Source organism: Phodopus roborovskii, unplaced genomic scaffold (genome assembly GCF_943737965.1).
Source record: "Phodopus roborovskii unplaced genomic scaffold, PHOROB, whole genome shotgun sequence".
NCBI lineage: Eukaryota > Metazoa > Chordata > Mammalia > Rodentia > Cricetidae > Phodopus > Phodopus roborovskii.
In genome coordinates, this window is record NW_026126418.1 from 16,121,555 (window position 1) to 16,143,098 (window position 21,544).

General features: G+C 40.4%; 1 protein-coding gene across 2 annotated transcripts in view; it reads left to right on the forward strand.

Annotated features, from left to right (window-relative positions):
* Positions 1-21,544, forward strand: part of Cstpp1 (centriolar satellite-associated tubulin polyglutamylase complex regulator 1) — a 162,458-nt gene that overhangs the window by 60,019 nt on the left and 80,895 nt on the right. For both annotated transcript variants that reach the window (XM_051184207.1, XM_051184206.1), the window contains exon 3: positions 6,646-6,776. In XM_051184207.1, coding sequence (XP_051040164.1) covers positions 6,646-6,776 — 131 coding nt within the window. The remainder of the gene's footprint in view (positions 1-6,645; positions 6,777-21,544) is intronic.

Consider the following 21,544-nt stretch of genomic DNA (forward strand, 5'->3'; position numbering starts at 1 on the left):
CTATAAAGAGTATAGACTCAGTAAGCTTTTCCAAATGCTTTGTGTTGATTTCCCATGCTGACTTACATGCTTTCCCTGCCACACTTGCTCTGAGTGACAACTTTTTAAGAGATATAAGTGTTCCTTCACACTTCCGCTCACAGGGGAGCAGCTGATACTCAGTCATCTTGCTTCTGTGCTGATGCTCAGCAGGAAAGGAGCTGAATCAGTAGATAGTCAGCAGCAGACCATAGCATGCTTTTAAGAAATGTGTTTGGAAGCCTGAAGACTTTAAAAGAGAGTTTAAGTCTCTGGTCGGTGGGTGTGTGGTGCACATTTGTAATCCCAGCACTCACTCACAAGATTGAGGCAGGAGGATTGTGAATTCAAGAACATTATGGGGCAGCAAGATGGTTTAGTGGGTAAAAGTGTGTGTGCAATCCTGATGATAGGCATTCAGCCTCAGAGCCAACATTAATACAGGATAATTGCCTGACATTTGCCAGCCAGCAGGCCTGGAATATGCAATGTAATGGAAATAACAAGAGACCCTACCTTGGTAAGGTGGAAGGAGAGAACCAAGTTCTGAAAGTTGCCTGCTGACCTGGTCCACATGTGTGCCATGACACTCAAGCATTCATACCCAAACACACATCATACCTATATGCCCTCATATATATAAAATGATAGATAAAAATGGAGAGAACACCCTGACCTATATAGTGAGACTCTGTCTTTAAAAAGAAAAGGGAGGCTGGTTAACACTTAAGAGCACATACTGCTCTTGCAGAAGACCTGGGTTTAGTTCCCAGTACCTACATTGAGTAGTTTACAACTACCTATAACTCTAGCCCCACTGGATCCAAGGCCTGCCCTCCTGCCTAAGTCACCTGCACTCATGTTCACACCCTTACCCACACACATACTCAAAATGAAAAAAGAAAGAGGAAAAAGAAAAACAAACAAACAAAACTAAGCTCTGGTAGGAATTTGACTACTATAAACAAAGGCCCTGGACTGGCGGGATGGCTCAATGGATACAGGTGCCTGCCTGCTGCCATGCCTGACAGTCTGAGTCTCATTCCTTGAACCCACATGGTAGGAGAAAATTCACTCTTACATGTTGTTCCCATGGGACACAGTGGCATGCACTGTGTCCTGCACACATACAAAATAATCAACGTAAAATACTAGGGTCCTGCAGGGAGAACTTACTTTCAGAGAAGCAGCATGTGAGAACTAAGTCCCTTGACCTAGCCTTTCTGGGGAGTTGAGCTGTATGGAAACAGGCCCCTCTCTCCTTAGCAACAGGCCTATTTGGGACAAGTGCTTTATTCCACTTCTATTTTAGGAAAATTCTTTATGGGATCTGGTGGCTGTAAGTGACCAAGGAAAGAAACAAGGGTTTTACCTTCCCCCTGCAGAGACTTTTCATAGCTCTTAAGGCTGCGGGGTTGCATAAGTTCTTCTCTTCCTATTGCAGAAACATGAATCACTGATACTGTGGTCTGAAAATGAACTCTGCTGTGATAGTTACTTTGGCAGAAAACAAATCTTAGTTTGAAATGCCAGTGCATTAAGCTGCTCTAGAGTGGTCTTGTAGGCTCGTCTAGGTCTGTCTCTATTTCAGAAGCTGTGAACTCCATCTGTTGCAGTGACTGCTCCATCTCCCATATTGACCACCTTCATAGTGACTGAGGGTTGATTAGTCCCTACTGAATTCCTTCCAAAATTCGGAAGTAATTTTTTTGTTTGTTTGTTTTTTTTTTTTTTTTTTTTATATTACATAGTACTTATTTGTGTGTAATAGACACATGGGGGTCAGAAGACAACTTTTTTAAAAAATTCTTTTTCTTTCCTTATTTGTTTATTTATTTACATATTTGTTTTTTTATTTGGACAAGATCTATGTATCCCTGGTTAGCTTTGACCTCACTATGTAGACTAGGCTGACCTCAGATTCACAAAGATCCACCTGCCCGTGTCTTCCAAGTACTGAGATTAAAGATGTATACTACCTTGGTGGTGGCACACCCTTAATCCCAGCACTCGGGAGGCAGAGGTATTCGGATCTCTGATTTCAAGGCCAGCCTGGTCTACATAGTGAGTTCCAGGACAGCCAAGGAAGGCTACACAAAAAAAAAAACCTTGTCTTAATTTAAAAAAAAAAAAAAAAAAAAAGGAAAGGAAAGGAGGGAGGCACACTACCATGCCTGACTTGTAGGACAATTTCAGGTCATCAGGCAAATGTTCTTACCTGCTAACCTAGCTCTCTAGCCCAGTTTGGAGTTATTTTAGAATCCAAAGATCTTGGATATTCAACTTGCAACTAAGCCATTGTTGGCAATGAGAAGACAGAAGTTCTCAGTAGTCACCTGCAATGTGGCAGGCACAGTGGTTGAGTATGTTCGTACATGTATCTATCTCTGTGTGTGTGTGTGTATATGTGTGTGTGTGTGTTTACATACACACAAGTGCCATGGAGTGCATGTGCAGACCAGAGGACAACTAGCTGGAGTAGGTTATCTATATACCATGTGGGTCCCGGGAATAGAACTTAAGTCAGTGACAGGCTTGATGTCAGATGCCATTACCTACTGCACTGTCCAGCTGTGGTTTGTTTGTTTGTTTGTTTGTTTGAGAAGGGTTTCTCTGTGGCTTTGGAAGCTGTCCTGGAACTAGCTCTTGTAGACCAGGCTGGTTTCAAACTCACAGAGATCTGCCTGCCTCTGCCTCTGGAGTGCTGGGATTAAAAGCATGTGCCACCACTGCCCAGCTCCAGCTATGTTTTATTCCAGTTAGACTCACTTCTTTATTGTTTCAGAGAATGTACAGTCAATGAACCCAACAGTTTTCCTGATTCATATCTGTGTACAGAAGCTCATTCCAAATGCACTATATACTAAAACCACCTTTGTGGAAATCCTCTTTGTACACAGGCTCATATTCACCCTCCCCCTAGTAGGTACATTGCACAATATAATAACAGAATGGCAGATAATAATGACAAGACAGTGAAGTAGATGATGTTAGGAACACAGTGGCTGAGTTCACGTCCACAAAGGTCTTTGTAGCTTTGAAGCAGTGGATCCAAGGCAGCTTCTGCTTCAGGTGCTGTCTAAACTGCTTCAGAATCCTGGAACCCAGGCTGAGCGGTCATGCTCCACTGACTTCTCTCATCACTTTATCATTGCCAAATTCTGTAGCAGATAGGCAATGCAAAGAAAACATTTAAAAGCTTTAGGCCTTGTCTGAGCTTCACAAGGAAGGAAAGAACAAATCCAGGAATTGTTACTTCAGGGACCAATTTGTACAGAGGAACATACCTTTGAGGTTTGCCAACTTTTTTGAAGAACAAAACTCCAGTCTTTCAGAAAACCCCCAACAATGGAAAGAATGAAAGAATTTTCATAGTGAAATTTGAATATTCAGGGGTTCATGCTACACAGGAATTCAGTGAGTGTCTATGACATCATCATGGTATCAAGATGGAGTGTAAAGTCATCCAGTGTATGACCTGGTCTAGCCTAGAGTTTGTTCCTTGGTGAGAGGGAAAACCTCCCACTCAAGATATGCCTGTGCACTGAAATTCCAGGCTACGTGAGGAAAATTAATATACAAAAGATAGCCAGTAAGCGTACTTAGGGTCCTCTGTGAGACAAAGAAAGCAATAGTAATGATCTTAAAACAACAAAATTAAACAAAAGCAAGTGTATTCTTTAAAGTGGGGATTCTTACACTGTTTCTAGACACAGCCTTGTTTTAAATGAGAATTTTCTTCTCCTTGTGTTTGTATGTATGCATTTGTGTGTATAAACATAGACACATGTGCGCAACAGCATACATGTGAAAGTCAGATGGCAGCCTTGCATGTTGGTCCTCACCTCTCCCCTTGTGTGACACAAAGTACCTTTGTTGGTTTTCTACTGCATAGAATAATTTGGCCACTCTTCTGTCTCCGCATCTCCCATTCCCCCATACACACATCCCTAGGAACACTGGGGTGGCAGAGGCTTGGCTAAGTGCTCTAATGTAGAAATGTTTCTTCTTCTCAGTTTTAGGATATGTAACTAGTACTGAAATTACTGAGAAACAATAAATTGTTCTGCATAAAGGCTACTGTGTCTTTCTCAACAATTTATGAAGTTTCTTAAAATCGTCACCAACATGTCTCTTTCCTTCTCTCTTTTCCTTCCTTCCTCATGGACAACCTAGCAGATATGAAGTAGTGCTCCATTTTGATTTTTATTTCCTCAAAGGTTAGTGATATATTTTTATATTTTGTTTTTCAAGACAGGATTTCTCTGTGTAACAACAGTGCTGGCTGTCCTGGAACTCACTCTGTAGACCAGGCTGGCCTCAAACTCACAGAGATTTGCCTGCCTCTGCAGTGCCTGGGATTAAAGTTGCGCATCACCACTACAAACTGATTAGTGATATTTTTAATGTTGATTCTTCCATTTTATTTTATTGAAACTTTATTATGCTGGGTGGTGGCACATTTGGCAGGGCAGAGGTAGGTGGATCTCTGTGAGTTTAAGGCTACCCTGTCTACAGAGTGAGTTCCAGGACAGCCAAGGCTACATAGAGAAACCCTGTTTCTACAAAAAAAAAAAATTATTACAGAGAACCTGCAAATAAAAGACACCATGCAGTGAACCCAAAGTCTACCCATCTCAGTGAATGTCTGTACAGTGAAATCAGCTGTTCTGAAGCTGAAGAGCTTCACATTTCCTTGTATGACCTGAGTCATCCCTGGAACCCACATGGTAGGGAAGAACTGACTCACACACGTTATCCTCTGACCTCCACATGTGTGTCTTGTCACACGCATCTCCTGCCATCCCAAATAAATGAATAAGTAAGTAAATAATGCAGAATTCAAATAGAGAAAGTGTATTGTATCATTAGAGACTCATAAATGAGATATGATGGCCCTGTGTTGTGTTGGGGATAGAATCACAAGATGACTATTGGATTTGAGAATGTTGCATTTGAGATAGTGTTTAAAACTACATTGAGGGGTTGGTTGGAAGGATGGCTCAGTGGTTCAGAGCATGTACTTGCAGCTCCTGTAACAGCAGCTCCAACAGGACTGAAAACCTTTGGCCTCTGTGAGCATCTGCAGTCACATGTATATGTACGTACACGTACACGCACACACACAATTTTAAAAAACTATACTAAGGATGTGATTTCACCATTATTAGTTCCTTTGCAGTTTAGACCATGACCTAGACACTAACTTTTTGCCCTGAGTATAAAATGCATTGGGATTGTGGGAAGCTATCTTTGCCTGATAGCTTCATAAATTCAGAATACAACATTATCAGTTTAGACTCCATTTTCTGGAAGTATAGTCTGTCCCATTCTGTATCCTGGCTCATTGATGTATTTTTATTTTCCTTATGTAAGATGACAATGGCACTGCAATAAACTTCATGGGTAGATTAACCCTTTCATAACGTTAACGGTCTCTCTTTTGCACCACACCTTGTCAGGGGTTCTCAGCTAGTAGAGTGTTAAAAGTTGATTTCTGTGGTAGTTTTCCAGAGAAGAATATTTAATCTGGCCTTTCATCACAGCAATGTTAATATTAGAAAGACTGATTTTATCCTAAATGGTAGCATACTCTGTTAAAGACAGTAGACAGTCTCCCCTGAGGGGAGCTTGTCTGTGAGAAGGGAAATGGACTAGATGGCTCTTGAAATGTTTTCTTGTTCAGTTCAGTGATCCATATCCTTCTTTTAGATGGCCATCGAATGAAAACTGGAATTTGGAATTACTAATGTCCCCTTATTGCTTGCTACCTTCAGATTAGTGTCTGTGTTGCCACAAAAATGGACATTTTTACATTTGTCGTTTTTCTGTTAGGGAGGGAGTTGTTCTGGAGTCTGAAGGCTGTGTTTGGTGGTGACAATTACTGGATAATTGCCTATTCTCCTATGGAATTTCCACTTTTAGATTACACTGGGCTCTGTAGCCTCTGTTTGTTTGGCAGGAAAACCCAAAGGCAACAGAGTACATTTTTCCTCCTGTCCCTGGCCCAGTTTAAACGATGACTCACATGAGCCCTGGGGCTTCGCTGCATGTTTTCATTCAGGGGCCACTTCTACCCTTGTTCTAATTTGTCTCTAGTGCTCCTTTGGAACCCTTCCTATCCTTTGACACACAGGATGTGCTTCTGTGGTTATTGTTGGGGTACACACAGTATAGCCCTGCCCCTAAATAGACAGTTAATTTAGGCCTGTCCTCAGCCATGTCATCCTTGTAGCAGCTAGTCTAGGTTAGACTAGTACTGAAGGATTCTTTAGGGAAGCCAGGCCTGCTCAAGGCATTTGCAATGCCAGGTGGAGTGAAGGAGAAGTATTCCCCCGGAAGATACAAGTACCAGGTTCACCCAGGAAAAGACAAAGACGGTCTATTAACTTAAAACTTACTGGGAGGCACATGGCAGAGGTGGACATGACCTTGCAGAGAGGCATAGTTGTATGAAGGCTTCTTTTTAGAAGGACTTGATCTAATCTATAGTTGAGAATTTTGCTAGTGGAATGAACAGACACCACTGCCCTGTTCATCAGTGGTTCTCTTTGGTTTTACATTTCATGCTGGTTCCAGCCTTCTGAATTTCATCTAGTGGTAAATTCTTCATTTTTCTCTTTCCAGTTTTACCAGTGTATGCCAAGGAACTCACATTCTCTTTCGGGAATTCAGCTTTATACAAGCCACACCTCACAATAGGGCATCATTTTTACGGGCCTTCTGGAGATGCTTCCGAACTGTAGGCAAAAACGGTGGTAAGTCTTCTTAACTCTGTTTTCCCCTGTTTCCCACCCTCCCCTTTTCTATCCTTTCCAAACATTTTTCCTTTTTTTTTTTTTTTTTTTTTTTTTTAAAATAATGTTTACAGCCAGACAGTGGTGGCTCATGCCTTTAATCCTAGCATTTGGGAGGCAGAGGCAGAGGCAGGCAGATCTCTGTGAGTTTGAGGCCAGCCTGGTCTATAGAGTGAATTCTAGGATAACTAGGACTGTTTCACAGAGAGACCCTGTCTCAAAACAACCCCCTCAAAACAAACACGCAAACAAAATTATGAATTGGGTATGTGTTTATGTGTGTATGTAGGTTGCAAAAATGACCTATTTAAGGTGTTTAGAATGCACATTTGGAGGTAATAGTGCACATTTGAGGTTAGAGGACAACTCTGAGTTGTTTCTCTCCTTCTACCTTGTGGGTTCTGGGGATTGAACTCAGGTCATCAGGCTTGTTAGCACGTGCCTTTTTACTTACTGATCCATCCAAGCCAAACGACATCTGTTTTTATTATGGTCCTATAAATACAGCTTGACTGTAGGCTTTGGAATACTTTATTTTAAGGAGATGACTATGCTGGGTCAAAAATATTATTAGCCATCATCACAATGATGCCCATTAAAAACCAAGTATAGTTCTGAACACATGAGGTATAATAACTTCCTTAACCTTTACAGTTGCTGGCTGCTATAATCTCCATCTTACAAATAATGAAACAGGACCAGAGAGCTAAGTAATTTGGAAGGTTACATAGCAAATGACAGGCCCTAATTAATACCCTTGCAATCTGATTCCCCAGCTCTTGCTCTTGGCAAATATTAGATGCTGTATAATAAATAAAAGGAATAAAGTAAAACAGAGAGACTGCATTTTACAACTTTGTGTTCTTTACAGTTTCAAGCTTTGTGGCAGGTTCTGATCATACAAGATAGGCACCATTTATACAACAGTAGTGTGTTCTCTGTCTCTCTCTCTCTCGTGACTCCCTCAATATGTCTAACACATTCATTATCACTATTTTGTAGTGATTCTGCTCAGTGATCTTTGATCTTACTGAGGTTTTTGTTTGGGGGCCATGACTGATGTCTGTGTAAGACACTGAACTTCACACCTAAGTGTTGCACATCTCATCTCTCTCCCTTTCCTTGGGCCCCTCTGTTCTCTGAGACAGAATATTGAAATTAGGAAGTAGTAACCCTATAGTGGTCTCTAACTGTGCAAGGGAAAAAATTGAGTAGTATCATTTGAAATCAGAACCTAGAAATGCTTAATTTTAGGGAGGAAGGCATGTCAAATCTGAGGAAGTCAAAAGAAAGTCTTCTATCAACCAGCCGATTGGAAGTGTAAAGGAAACATCTTGAAGGAAATGTTCTTGGGATGCTGTTCAAGTGATGGGAAAGAGAAACTGTACTCCCAGTACTTAGGAGGTTGAGGTAGACAGATCATGTGTGATATAGCAAGACATCAAGGCACATGGGAAGAGGAGGCTGAGAATTAACTCAGTGGCTAAGAGCACTTGTTGCTCTTGCAAAAGACCTGAGTTCAGTACCAAGCACCCCCGTGGTGGCTCACCATGTTAGAGTAAGTGGGTGGGCATAGTGTTCAGCTGTTTTCATTGAGTTTACAAGCTCCCACCCCCATGCTGGTCTGAGCAGTTCTCTGCTTCTTTAATGTATGGCCACGGAAACCTTTTTAAAAGAGATCCAATATCATAGTAGATAATTTAAACTATCCTAACAAACAGATAAGGTGGGTATTATTTTGCCCACTTTGTAACTAATCAAATTGCTTAACTTGGGTGACTCCCTGTTAGAGAAGTTCACACCCAGGCTCTCATGTCTTTCTTTCTGAGTACCTCTCTTTCTCTCTTATGCCTCATGCTTTTAAGCCTATATTAAATTAAAATCATTAACAAAAATCTGGACTCTGAGGAAGAAAGGGAATTAAATAAATAGTGGTAATTGTTTAACTTGGAGGAGGGTTGCACAGTTGGCCCACTGTCAAGCTCCAGTAGACCTAAGTTCGCTGATGTGCTCACTCAGTGCTTTTTCTACTGTTTCTACTTTGATTGCAGCTTTGTTAACATGTAATCCTATTTTCCTATCACATAACAAGTATCTCTTGTACAGGCAATAGCATCCTTCCCTTTACAGAATGAAAGGTGGACTCAACCTTAAGTGAACTAGTCTGTATGTAAACACCCACACACTGTGTATAAGTGAAGTCTGTACTACTGCAAACTCTGTCTTTGCCAATCCTTTCTTAGTCCCTTGGTCAGTCCTCAGAGACTCATTGACGATCTGTTATGCTGAAGAATGTTGGATGGTTTTGGTGATAGGGCATATGGAGATAACTATAGAAAATAGCCCAAACACCCTTATTTTTTCCTGACTTAGAAGTAGGGCCTCTTCAGGAAGTCACAAGGGAGTCATATAGTATTAGAACTCTAAGCAGATGTGGATTTCTTTATCTTTCTAATCACAGCTGCCAGTAATGCATCCAGCTGCTGAGGAAAGCTTGTACCAAATTCTCTCTGATGCTCTCAGGCCATAAACAAGACTTAGATTTCAGACTGGACACTCATTTCTAGGCTTCTCAGTTATGCTGATTTCTTAAAGACCAACTGCAAAGACCAAAACCAAAGTTTGTGTCTAGATGAGCCTAAAATCTTTCCTGAAGCACTTATAATAGTGTCTCTGCTTCTTCCAGGAAACTTTGGAACACCTTCCAGAGCATGTCAGTTCCTGGTTTTAATCAGAAATGAGCAAAAGCTCTTGGAGGCAGAGCTTGGAAGGAAAAGATTTATTAACCCCTACCCCAGTTGGATACTGGGCACTGATTCAGCTGAGCTGCCCTATGCTGTTTTTCTGCAGACAATTCCCTTAAAGCATCCCATTCATATTTTAGCATTAACAGGAAGAGGCTAAACCTTCTGGGAAGTAGGCTAGAGTTCCAGTGCAACAGTTCTAAAATGAAGCCACCTGTAGAAACTTAGGGAGCTGACCCGACCTCTCTGGCCAGAAACATTTTCTTCCAGTTTTTAGCAAGTACAGAGATTCAATGTCATTTCTGCACGACTGAGTTCTGAATGATGCTAATTTCCCTGTGTCTGAGTTTCAGATAATCTCATGAACACTACAGTAAGCCTCTTGCTATCTGGGCAACTTTAGACTTCTGGAAGCAGAAAGATCTATTCAAATGTAAAAGACCTTTAAAATTCATCTCCTTGCTTTGCTATTTCTTTCAGTGTGGAGAGATTAATCTGAATTTTCTGATCGTGGAAAAGACTGAAATTCGTTTGAAGTTAATCTTTGCTTCTGTTTAGGAGCTCCAAAGAGCTTTTGTTCAGTTTCTTTCAATAAGAACATAGCTAAAGGCTTTGTTCTTTACCAACAGAAATACATATTTGACATATATTTTCAGTTGATAAAATAACGGTAGGTACTTCTACTGTGAATAAGTGTCTACCAAGAGAATTTTCATCATTACACAATTAAATCTGAAACAACTATTGTCATACACTGTTTACCAGACAGTGGTGACTATGAGACCCAAGAAGCAGTTGACAAGGCTGGCCTTGAACTCATAGAAGTCTTCAAAAACATGCACCATCACCACCCATAATTTCCTTTCCTCTTCTTTCTCTCTCATTTATTTTATTATTTATTGACTTACTCATTTATTTATTTTGAAACAGGACCATAGTAGCTTTTGTTGTTTCTTTTGAGATGGGGCATCAAGTATCCCAGGCTAGCTTCAAAGTTCCTAAGTAGCCAAAGATGACCATGAACTCCAATCCTCCTGCCTCCACCTTCCAAGTGCTGGGATTCCAGGTTCCCATCAGAGAACAGGTAACAGTGTAAGGAGAAGATATGCAAATAGCATGACAGTGTTCTGGAGTTACAGAGGTACAGATTGTGGCTTAGGGAGGCCGAGGTAGCCAGACTTTGCAGATTAGAATAACACTTAGAAAGGTTGTTCAAGGATACCAGAATCTCTAGCTACAAATTTTGCACATTTTTATGAGTTTAAAGAGACACCAAGAAAACATCAGGTCAGACATTCCAGCCAGATGGGAATATGCCTGGTGTTTACTGGGTAAACAGTTTAAAAGCAGAGTACTAAGGGGTGTAACTCAGTGGTTTAGTACATGTTTAGCATGCACAAGGCCCTGAGTTCAATTCCAGCTCTGAAAACAAAAAACAGCAAAGCACTGATCTGACCTATAAGTAACTTAACTGTATACATACCATGTAATGGTTGGACTTAATGACCTTTTGACTTTACCATAGAGTGAAAGTGGTATGCTATCAGTACATGCTATTTTGAGGGGCTGCTTGAGAGGTGGCTCAGTGTTTAAGAGCACTGTGAGTGTCACTCTACAAGAGGATCTGAGTCCAATTATCAGCACCCATGTTAGGCAGCTCTTTGCTGCCTGTAACTCCAGCTCCATTGCAATCCAACCCTTCTGGCCTCCAAGGGCATTGTGCATATACACATACCCCCCCAAACATACACATAAAAATAAAAACATATCTTTAAAAAAATGGTCAAGACTAGTATTAACCCACCTTCAATCACTTTTCTTTAAGTTGGGGTCACTATTCAACCTGGGTTTTGTTGGCTGCTTTTTGAGAAAGGGTCTCTTGTAGCTCATCTGACCTTGAACTCAGTAGGTAGCCAAGGATGACCTTGACTTTATAATCCTTCCATCTCTGGATCCTCAGTAATGGGATCCCAGGAGTGCACCACCAAGCATGTTTTTAAGCAGTACTGAGAATCAAATCCAGGGTTTTGTTTTTTGTTTTTGTTTTTTGGGGTTTGTTGTTGTTGTTGTTGTTGTTGTTCATTTGTTTTTTTGAGACTGGGTTTCTCTATGTGGCTTTGGAGGCTGTTCTAGAACTAACTCTTGTAGACCAGGCTGATCTTGAACTCACAGAGATTCACCTGCCTCTGCCTCCTGAGTGCTGGGATTAAAGGGGTGCACCACGTGGGCTAAAACTTAGGGTCTTATGCCTGCTAGGCAAGCACTCTATCAACTTGAGGTTTGTCCTCAGCCCTAGGAACTCTGAGGATTAGACTTGGTGAACTAACCAGTTCACAAAAGGACAAACACTGTGTGATTCTCAGTACAACTCTTTAGACAACGTACCAGCAAATAGGAATTTTGAAAGCATGAGGACATGAAATGATTCCTTTGGAAAAGGATGAAAAGTATATTCTAACTAAGGTTTCACCTGTAAGAGGAAACTTTCATTAGTGATTCAAAGGAAATAATGCTGAATGCTTATTATATGTCAGCCAGAGAAAACTGTTTCATATATATCCAGTTAATCATCGAAGCAAACATGAGTCAGTATGATTACTACCCTTTTTCACGTTAAGAAACCGAAAGGGAATTAAAAGCACATGTCATAGAGGTTTTTAAAATTAACTAATATTATTATTAGTAGTGCATGTGTATGTGTGCACACGCATGTGCACACGTGCTGGTAGAGATCAAAAGAAAATTTTATGGAGTCAGCTCTCTCCTTACATGTTTGTGTAGTTTCCAGGGATCCATCTCACACAAGTGCCAATGAGCCATCTTGCTTGCTGGCTGGCCACAAAGCTCTCTAAGCAGCGCGACTCTTTTTCACAAAGGCCATGTTTGTAACACTCTGCTGGACTTCCTGAATGCATATGACCCAGTTATGAGGGCTTCATGCATCCTAAAAAGAAATACATGCTTTCTCCTGATGTTGGTGGATCCCTATCACTGACAAGTGTGGGAAAGAGTGCCAGGCAGTTAACTAAGGCCAAAGGCAGAAGCCAGTTAGGAAACAGAAATGACTGTGGATCTGAAGAGCTGTTTAAGGAGAATTCTTGATAAGATATGCTGATTGATTAGGTGTGGGATATGGGAAAGAGGTAAGAATGAATGCCAGGGGCTGGGGAGATAGATGGCTCAGAGGTTAAGAGCATTGCTGCCCTTCCAGAGGCCTTGAGTTCAGTTCCTAGCTGCCATATCAGGTGGATTACCAGCATCTGTGACTCTAGCTCCAGGAGACCTGACACCCTCCTCCAGCCTCCACTGCATTCATGTGTACAAACACACACACACACACACACATAAAAATATCTTTTTAAAAATGAACAAATGCCAGGATCTAAAATATTGCCAATTACCTCTTAGGAGGTAGAGGCAGGGTAGAAATTCAAGGCTACCCTGGGCTACATAAGACCCAGTCTCAAGTAAAAAAAAAAAAAAAAAAAAAAAAAAAAAAGAGTATATCCAGTTTTATTCTTTCCTTTTCTCTCCCCATCCTCACTTTGCACTTCACCCTGAGCTCACTGTGGTTTTGTCTTCATGGTTCAGGTGGATTCAACCTGTAAACATTTGTTTATCTCACTACTCATGCAGAAATTCTTATTCTCATAGAGTCTGTGGTCTTGTAATTAGAGACTTATCAAAAATCCCACTGTTACACTTTAAACTCTAGGAATCAGAGAATTTTCAACATCCAATTGCATGGTTTTTAAAAATCTGCCAAGTTTTCTAAAATATTCACTATCATGTTGGGTGATGAGAAGGGATGTACAAACAGACAAGGCTCAGCTAAAGCTCTCGTGACTTTCCTTAACTGCTCTTCCCAGGCAGCAGCCCCTATCCTTATTTCCCCCAGAATGAGGGTAGACAACAGACATAGATGGCAAACAGCTTCCTAAGATCCTACTCCCTTTCAGTTAGTTCTCAAATTTCCTTTTTCATTTTCATTTCTTCAGAAATTATCCTCTAGATAAAAAAAAAAAAAAAAAAAAAAAAATTGACAATGTCTTTCACCTCAAATTTTTCACCTCCCTGCCTTCAATAATTCAGCCTTCCTCTATTTAATCACCCCATTTCCATTCTTTGGGTCTGCCATACGTGTCACACAAACATCCCTGGAATGCCTTTGTCACCATCTCTCCCACTCAAACGTCCTCACCCTCAGTTCACAAGACCCTGGGATTGCTAACCTCCTTTTCCTTTCAGGTCTGGGCTTAAAGGTCAGCTCCTAGAGGACCTTCATTATGCCACTCTTCCTCATCTAAATTAGGATCCACCATGATTCCTTTTCGTGTGTGTGTGTGTGTGTGTGTGTGTGTGTGTGTGTGTGTGTGTGTGTGGTGCCCCCCAAAGGAATGGCACTATTAGGAGGCATGGCCTTGTTGGAGGAAGTGTGTTACTGCAGGGGCAGGCTTTAAGTTCCCTTTTGCTCAAGCTTCCCTCAGTGTGACAGTCAACTTCCTGTTGCCTCTGAGTCAAGGTGTAGGACTCTGAGCTCCAGCACCACATCTGCCTGCAGGTTGCCATGCTCCCCTTCAGGATCATAATGGACTAAAACTCTGAAACTGTAAACAAGCCACCTTCAATTAAATGTTTTCTTTATAAGAGTTGCCATGGTCATTGGTGTCTTCACAGCAATAAAGCCCTAACTAAGACATATGGTTTCTCGAGACAGGGTTCTCTGTGTAGTTCTAGTTGTCCTTGAATTCTCTCTGTAGAAGACCAGCTGAAATTAAACACATGAGCCACCACACCTGGCCACTCTATATGTTTTTAAATTTTCTACATTTGTTATGTGTATGTTTCTATTATTTGTACATTTATTTGTTTATATGTTTATGGTGTATGTGTGTATGGGTGTGTGCATATAGATGTGCATATTATACTCATGCGTGTATGGAAATCACCTGTGAATTCTGGGATTAAACTCAGATCATTGGGCTTGGTAGTCAGTCATGTTAACAGTCCTGTCTGTCTGTCTAGAAATTTATTATTATGTATATGTTGTGTATCTATGTGAATATATGCCATGTGTGTGCTTATGTTCATGTGTGTGTGCATGCATGCACAAGCCCTTGGAGTCCAGAAGAGAGTATCAGATCCCCTGGAACTGGATTTACAGACAGTTATGAGCCACCCGTGTGGGTGGTAGGAAACAAACTTGGGTCCTTTAGAAGAGGAGGAAGTACTCTTAACCTCTGAGCCATCTCTCCAGCCTCCCCATGTTTGTTTGTTTGTTGTTGTTGTTTGTTTGTTTGTTTGTTTTGTGTCATCATTTTCTGTGATTCCTGACAATGTATTTATTTGAATGACACTATTTAATGTCTGTCTCCCTTATTAGATTGTAAGGTTCATAAGGGCAAGACCCTTATTTATTTTGCCAGTAAGTATAACCCTACCTCCCAATGTAGACAAGTGGTTTCTTCCTTTCTTTCTTGCTTTTTTTTAATTTTTCAAGACACAGTTTCTTTGTATAACAGCTGTCCTGGAACTTGTTTTGTAGATTAGCTATGGAAATTTGGTTTTCCTTAACTTTTCGAGTGTTTTGCATTTTTATTTATTTTTAAGACATGGTCTCACTATGTACCCTTGACTGGCATGGTGATGTGAAACTATAATCCCAAGTATTTAGACTGAGGTAAGAGGACCATTGATCCCATAAGTACAAGGCCAGTTGAGACAAGATAATGAGACCCTGTCTCAGAATGAAAGAATGTATCCATGGTTACTACTTATATACCAACCATATGGAGGCATTGATATTTATTCTCTAAGAGCTTCACTAACATCTAGTACTATACTGAAGTACTATTGGATTATACCATAATTATAGCAAAGTACTACAGAAGTAGTAATTTTCAATGCCTTTTGGTACATTCAAAATTATTTGAATGATTTAGTTCATTAACTGTATGAAACCTTAAAATTAGTGCAAAGAAACTCCCCCCCCTAAACAGGATCTCTCTTTGAGGTCTTGGCAGTCCTGGGACTCTACCTATGTAGACCAGGCTGGCCTCTAATTTACAGAGATCCTCCTGCCTCTGCCTCCTGAGTTCTGGGATTAAAGGCCTGTGCCACCACACGTTTCTCCTTTGTTTGTGTTCCAAACTTTGTAAAAGACATCACAAACTAGCGGCTGTCCAACTGCACATGTCTTGGCCTGCAGATATCTTCCTTTGGCTTACAGTATTAAAAATGCTTTTAAAAAAGATTAGATGCCAATATTACACATAAAAATTTCAAGTGCAACTTTGCTTGAAGAATGGAAAACCCTCCCAACACCGTGCCCACATTCCTTCAGGGGGACAGATCATCAGGGTGGAGCTGCAGCTGCTCCAGTTAGACAGGGCATGTGGCCTCAGAGTTACCACACCCCCAGCTGCCCTGCTTCACCTGCTCATGATTCCTGCTTGGCCTCTCTGAGTTTTCTAGTATGGTCCCAGCATAACCACTAAAAGGCAGAGTTACACTCTCAATTCAGAAGATGGGAAACCAGAAGATTATTTCTCAACTAGATTCTCATTTCTTTTTCTCCTTGTTATTATGGGGTCTTATAAAGCATTATCAAAAGAGATCCTAGAAATAATTGCATCTTGAACTTAGGGCTAGTACTTTTTAAAGAAGGGAGGATGGTGTGCATGTGTATGAGGAGGTGTGCACGTATGTGTGTATATGTACATATGGAGATCAGAGGACAATCTCAAGTGTTGTTGTTCAGGCACCTTTTGTTTCAGACATAGTCTCTGATTGGTCTGGAAGTCAGACCAAGTAGGCTAGGCTAGCTGGCCAGTGAGCTCCAGGATTCACCTATCTCCATCTCCTATCAGCATTGCTGAGATTTCAAGTGCATCCCATATACCTGGCTATTGCTTGTTTGTTTGATGTGGGTTCTGGGGATTCAGACTCAGGTCCTCATAGTTACAAGGCAAGTGCTTTACACACTGAGCCATCCCAACCCCTATTTTTCTTCTTTTTAAGATTTATTTAGTTAGTTAGTTTTGGTTTTTTTTTGAGACAGGGTTTCTCTGTGTAGCTTTGTAGACCAGAGATCTGCCTGGCTCTGCCTCCTGGGTGCTAAGATTAAAGGCGTGCACCACCGTTGCCCAGAAAAATTTATTTGTGTGTGTGTGTGTGTGTGTGTGTGTGTGTGTGTGTGTGTGTGTGTGTGTGTGTGTAGTTCTGAAGAGAGTGCCAGATCCTCTAGAGCTGGGGTTATAAGAGATTGTGAGCTACTTGACATGGGTGCTGTCTGAACATGGGTCTTGTAGAACAGAAGCAAGTGCTCTTAACCACTGAACCATCTTTCCAGACCCATGGTTTTATTTTTCACTGTGGCAAAATATGTATAATATTTGTCACTTTAGCTATTGTCTTATGTCTAGCTCTATGATATTGAGCATATTCTCACTCTTTTGTTACCATCATCCAACTTTAGAACTCCTTTCATCTAAAAAAACTGAAACTGCACTCATTAAACAATGACTTCATTTCCCCTTCCAAACCCATCTTTATGCTTCAGTCCTAACCTATTTGACTGACCTAGTATTGTACAATAATTTCCCTTCATGGCTTTTTTTTTTTTCATTTAGCCTTATGGTTTCAAATTCACTTATGTTGCAATGTGTTTCAGAATTTAATTATTTTGATGGCTGAGCAGTATTCCACTGTGGACAAACACCATATTTTGTTTATATGTGGTCTCTTGTTAACAGACACTTAGATTGTTTCCAAATTCCACTAATGTGGGTAATAATACTAAGCACAGGCAAAGATATCTTGGTTAAGACCTTGCTTTTGGTTCTTCTGGGCATGTAAGTAGGAGCTAAGTTACTGCTTAATTTTGGTAACAGTAATTATTTTGAGTAGCTGATTCATTGACTTCTATACTGCTAGTGTTGCATTTCACATTTTCACTAGCAATGCAAGAGGGTCCAGTCTGTTCATACCCTGTTCTCTGTTCTGTTTGTGTGATGTGTGCGTGGGGGGAGGGGTGCACATGTACATATGTAGGTAGAGACCAGAGGTCAATAGCCGCCCTTGATGTATTTATTTTATTCTATGTGGATCAGAGTCTTACATGCATGTGTGTCTGTGTATCGGTACCTGATTGATCTGGAACATATCTACTATACTAAATAAAAGTGGCAGAGGCAAGCATCCTGCCCTATCCCCAACCTTAGAGGAAAGGCTTGGATCTGCTTTTAGGATAAAAGCACATCAAGGAAACTATAGCTCATGCATACAAACAGCCTCAAACACTGGTAGATTTGTCTTTAACATTCTGGTTTACATTCTAATCTTTTTTGTTTAATTATTTGATAATCCAGGTGTTCAAAAAAGGAAGTGGTAATACATTTATTTTTGCACCAAAGCTGAATTTTTCACATTCCTCAGTGAAGAATGTTCACTTTGGAGAAAACAATGAATGATTTTTTTTTTTTTCAGCTAGTTAAAAAACTATTTGGGGGTGGGGCTGGGAAGATGACTCATTCAGTAAAAGTCCTGCTATGTAAGAATGAGGACCTGCGTTCAATCCCCTGCACCAATGTAAAAAAGCTGGGAGTAGGGTATATATTTGTAATCCCTGTGCTGGAGTGCAGAGACCAGTGGATGCCTGGAGCTCACTGGCTAGCCATTCTAACCTAGTCAGCAAGTTCCAACCCCAGTGAGAGATCCTGTCTCAAAACTCGAGGTGGATGGTTCATGAAGTTGACCTCTGGCCTCTATACACATGCATACATACTTAATGTTTAAAGAAAAATAACAGTATCTCTGTCTATTTTTTTTCTCTTCTCCTTCATTGTCATCACTGGGTGGTATTAGGAATTGAAATCAGGACCCTTCACTTGCCAGACAAGTGATTTAACCCTGAGATACATACACCTCCAGCCAAAAATCAAAGGATCATAAAGAGTCTTGTACGAATTGCCCGCTGTTATAGACTGGGTTGTGACCCCTTTTAACTCCTAATCTGAAGTCCTAAGCTCTTTGTATTTAGTTATGGTTTAATAACAAGCAGTAAAGTTAAATGAGGTCAGTACTATAGGTCTAATCTGCCTAGGATTAATGCCTTTATCAGCTCCTGCCCACTCCTCTCCTCGCTGCTGTGAGGACAGATGAATCTACAAGTCAGGGAGAGGTCCTTTGTAAGACACCAGTCCTGCTGGGACTTGGATCTTAGGTTTCTAGTCCACATAGAACTTGAGGAACATGTATTGCCAATTTTAAGCCTCCAGTCTCTAGGATTCTTATGGTAGTCTTTGCCCATTAATCAGCATGGCACATGATTTTCCTCATAGTTTCAGTAAGTAATTTTGTTTTTCATGTACAGTCCAAACCCTATTTTGATACATCACCAACATTTTATCCCAGATTGTTAGTATGACAATGTGCGTCCCTACCCTATCAAATTGTACTTGGTAAGCCTGTATTTTATGAGTTTATTTTAAGATAGAAATATAGCCAGGCCTGGTGACACATGAGAGGCAAAGGAAGAAACTGAATTCACAGCCAGCCTGGTCTACATAGCTACTTCCAGGTCACCCAGGGTTACAGAAAGAGACTGCCAAAAGCAGAAACAAAACAAGGAAATCGACAGAAATGACAGAAATAATAGTAACTTCTTATTTGATTTGATTCTTATTCTCACCCCTGCCTTATATCAGTCAGAAAATGTCAATAAAAGCAGGGTGAGTTCTGGGAGCCCAGAATGTTCAAGGACTTAGGTTGGCAGGGTGTGTGGGAAAGAAAGACCAAACAAACAAAAACTTCTTACAAGGTTGAATTCTGGCTGCAATTCTGACTTATGTCTGCAATCCTAGTTCTCAAGAGGCAGAGACAGGGGGGATCCACTGCAAATTGAAGGCCACTGTGGGCTACATGTTCAGGCCAACTAAGGCTATACAATGGAATCATGTCTCAATAAGAGGCTGGATACACTGATATAAATCTGCTAAAGACTCTGGAGGGTCTGCAACTTAAGGGGCTTAGCCCGAGAGGACAGTCTTTATCAATTAAGGTGACATCATCTGATAGTATTGTGAAAATCTTTGTGTAGTATTAACTTTTCATGCTGATCTTCTTGACTTTGTAAGTTTTGTGTTTAATATAATATTCTATATCGTTTTTATCATTGCATTTACACTCATAAGTGTGACTACATTTTTACTAGCTGTTAGTATCGTGACATTTCGATAGTCCTAATTTGTAATTTCCAAGTATTTTATACAATAATATGTCTCCTTTGTGTTTGCTTCCATAACTAAATCATCCAGAAACAAGGTGTGGCTAGATACAAAGATATTGTGTAATTATGTCCTTTATGCCATTATAGCCCTGGATGAAAAGGAAGAGAGCTTGGGATGTTTCTCAGTGGTAGAGCACTTGCCTAGGTTTGGGAGGTCCTGGATTTGATGGTAACATCACAAACATAGAGCAAAACAAACAAACAAGACTTAGAGCAGTTAAAAGCTTCCTAGTCTGAGACACATTTACAATTTCAAATATGTGTATTTGTAGCTGAGGAGAAGCTCCATAAACCAGTTGTCCCATGAACACTGGTTGGTAGTTCCTAGAGATTAAAATTTACTATACAATCTCTTTAGTGTGCATTTGCACTTCTTGAGTCACTAAGACTGTAGTTACTACCACACTACACACACCAAGCTAAAATGAGACATATATTTATTGGTGTCACACACTCTTAGACAAGTGTTCTCCCAGTGAACCATATTTCCATCTGTGTAAATTTTATAGATTTTGAAGAAAGATGTGATTATTTGTTTGTTTGAGGGTCTCTGTACCTAGTCCTGGCTGTCTGGAACGTACTGTATAGATACAGTTGGTCTTTAGCTCATAATGATTCTCCTACCTCTGCCTCTGCTTCTGATATTAAAGGCATACACCACCAAACCTGGTTAAAAATATGTTTTTAAAATTATGCTATTTCATATGTATTGGTGTTTTGTGTGTATATGTATCTGCATATATATCTGTGTGAGGGTGTTGGATTCCCTGGACTGGAGTTACAGACAGTTCTGAGCTGTCATGTGGGTGCTGGAAATCTAACCTGGATCTTCTAGAGAGAAGCCAGTGCTCTTAACTGCTGAGCCATCTCTCCAGCCCCAGTGTTTTTTTGTTTTTTTTTTTTTTGTTTTTTTTTGTTTTTTGTTTTTTTTTTTAAATAAGAATTGAAGTCTTCATAGAACCTTAAAGGTGCCTCTGAAAAAAATGCAGGTATCTCTGGAGGGAATATAGTATGAAAACAAAATCTACTTCAACCCTAAGTATAGATACTAAAAATTGAGGTCAAGTTCTCCCAGTTAGCTAACAGTAGATTCGTTTAAATTTGGCCTTTCTGACTCAGCCCAGCACCCTTATCAATATTATGCCTGCTGCTAAATGGATTTCAATACATGTTGTGCCTTTTAGTCTCTGAGATGACTGTATCATTTTCTAGCTCAGCATGTAATCACAGGAGTTAAGGCATAAGAATGCATTTCAATTGCTTGTGATGGTCTGTCTGACATTGCTATTCGGATAAAGGAACAGCAAGTTGGCTACTATAGAGTTTACAGTTTCTTTTTTGAAGACAGAGTCTCATGCATCCTTTGCTAGACTCAGACTTGCTATGTAGCAAGTCTTGACCCCCTTATGCTTCTGCCTTTACCTTTGTCCTTTAGTTTTGAGTCTTGGCTCTTAATATAGAAAGGAGGACAGTACTTGTTGCCCTGTACATTTCATGTTGAAGGATGTAGGATGCAGATCCTGAACATTAAAGAAAATGCAACCAAGAGTTTTTTAAAACAGGGTGAACTGTCAATTTTAACATACATTACTGTTTAAAGCCACCTCTACAATAGATCTACCAGAAATTGAGTGGTCCCTCTTAGACCTATGAAGTCTGCTGCTCTCTCTCTCTCATGGTTCTGTTAGAAAGAAAAG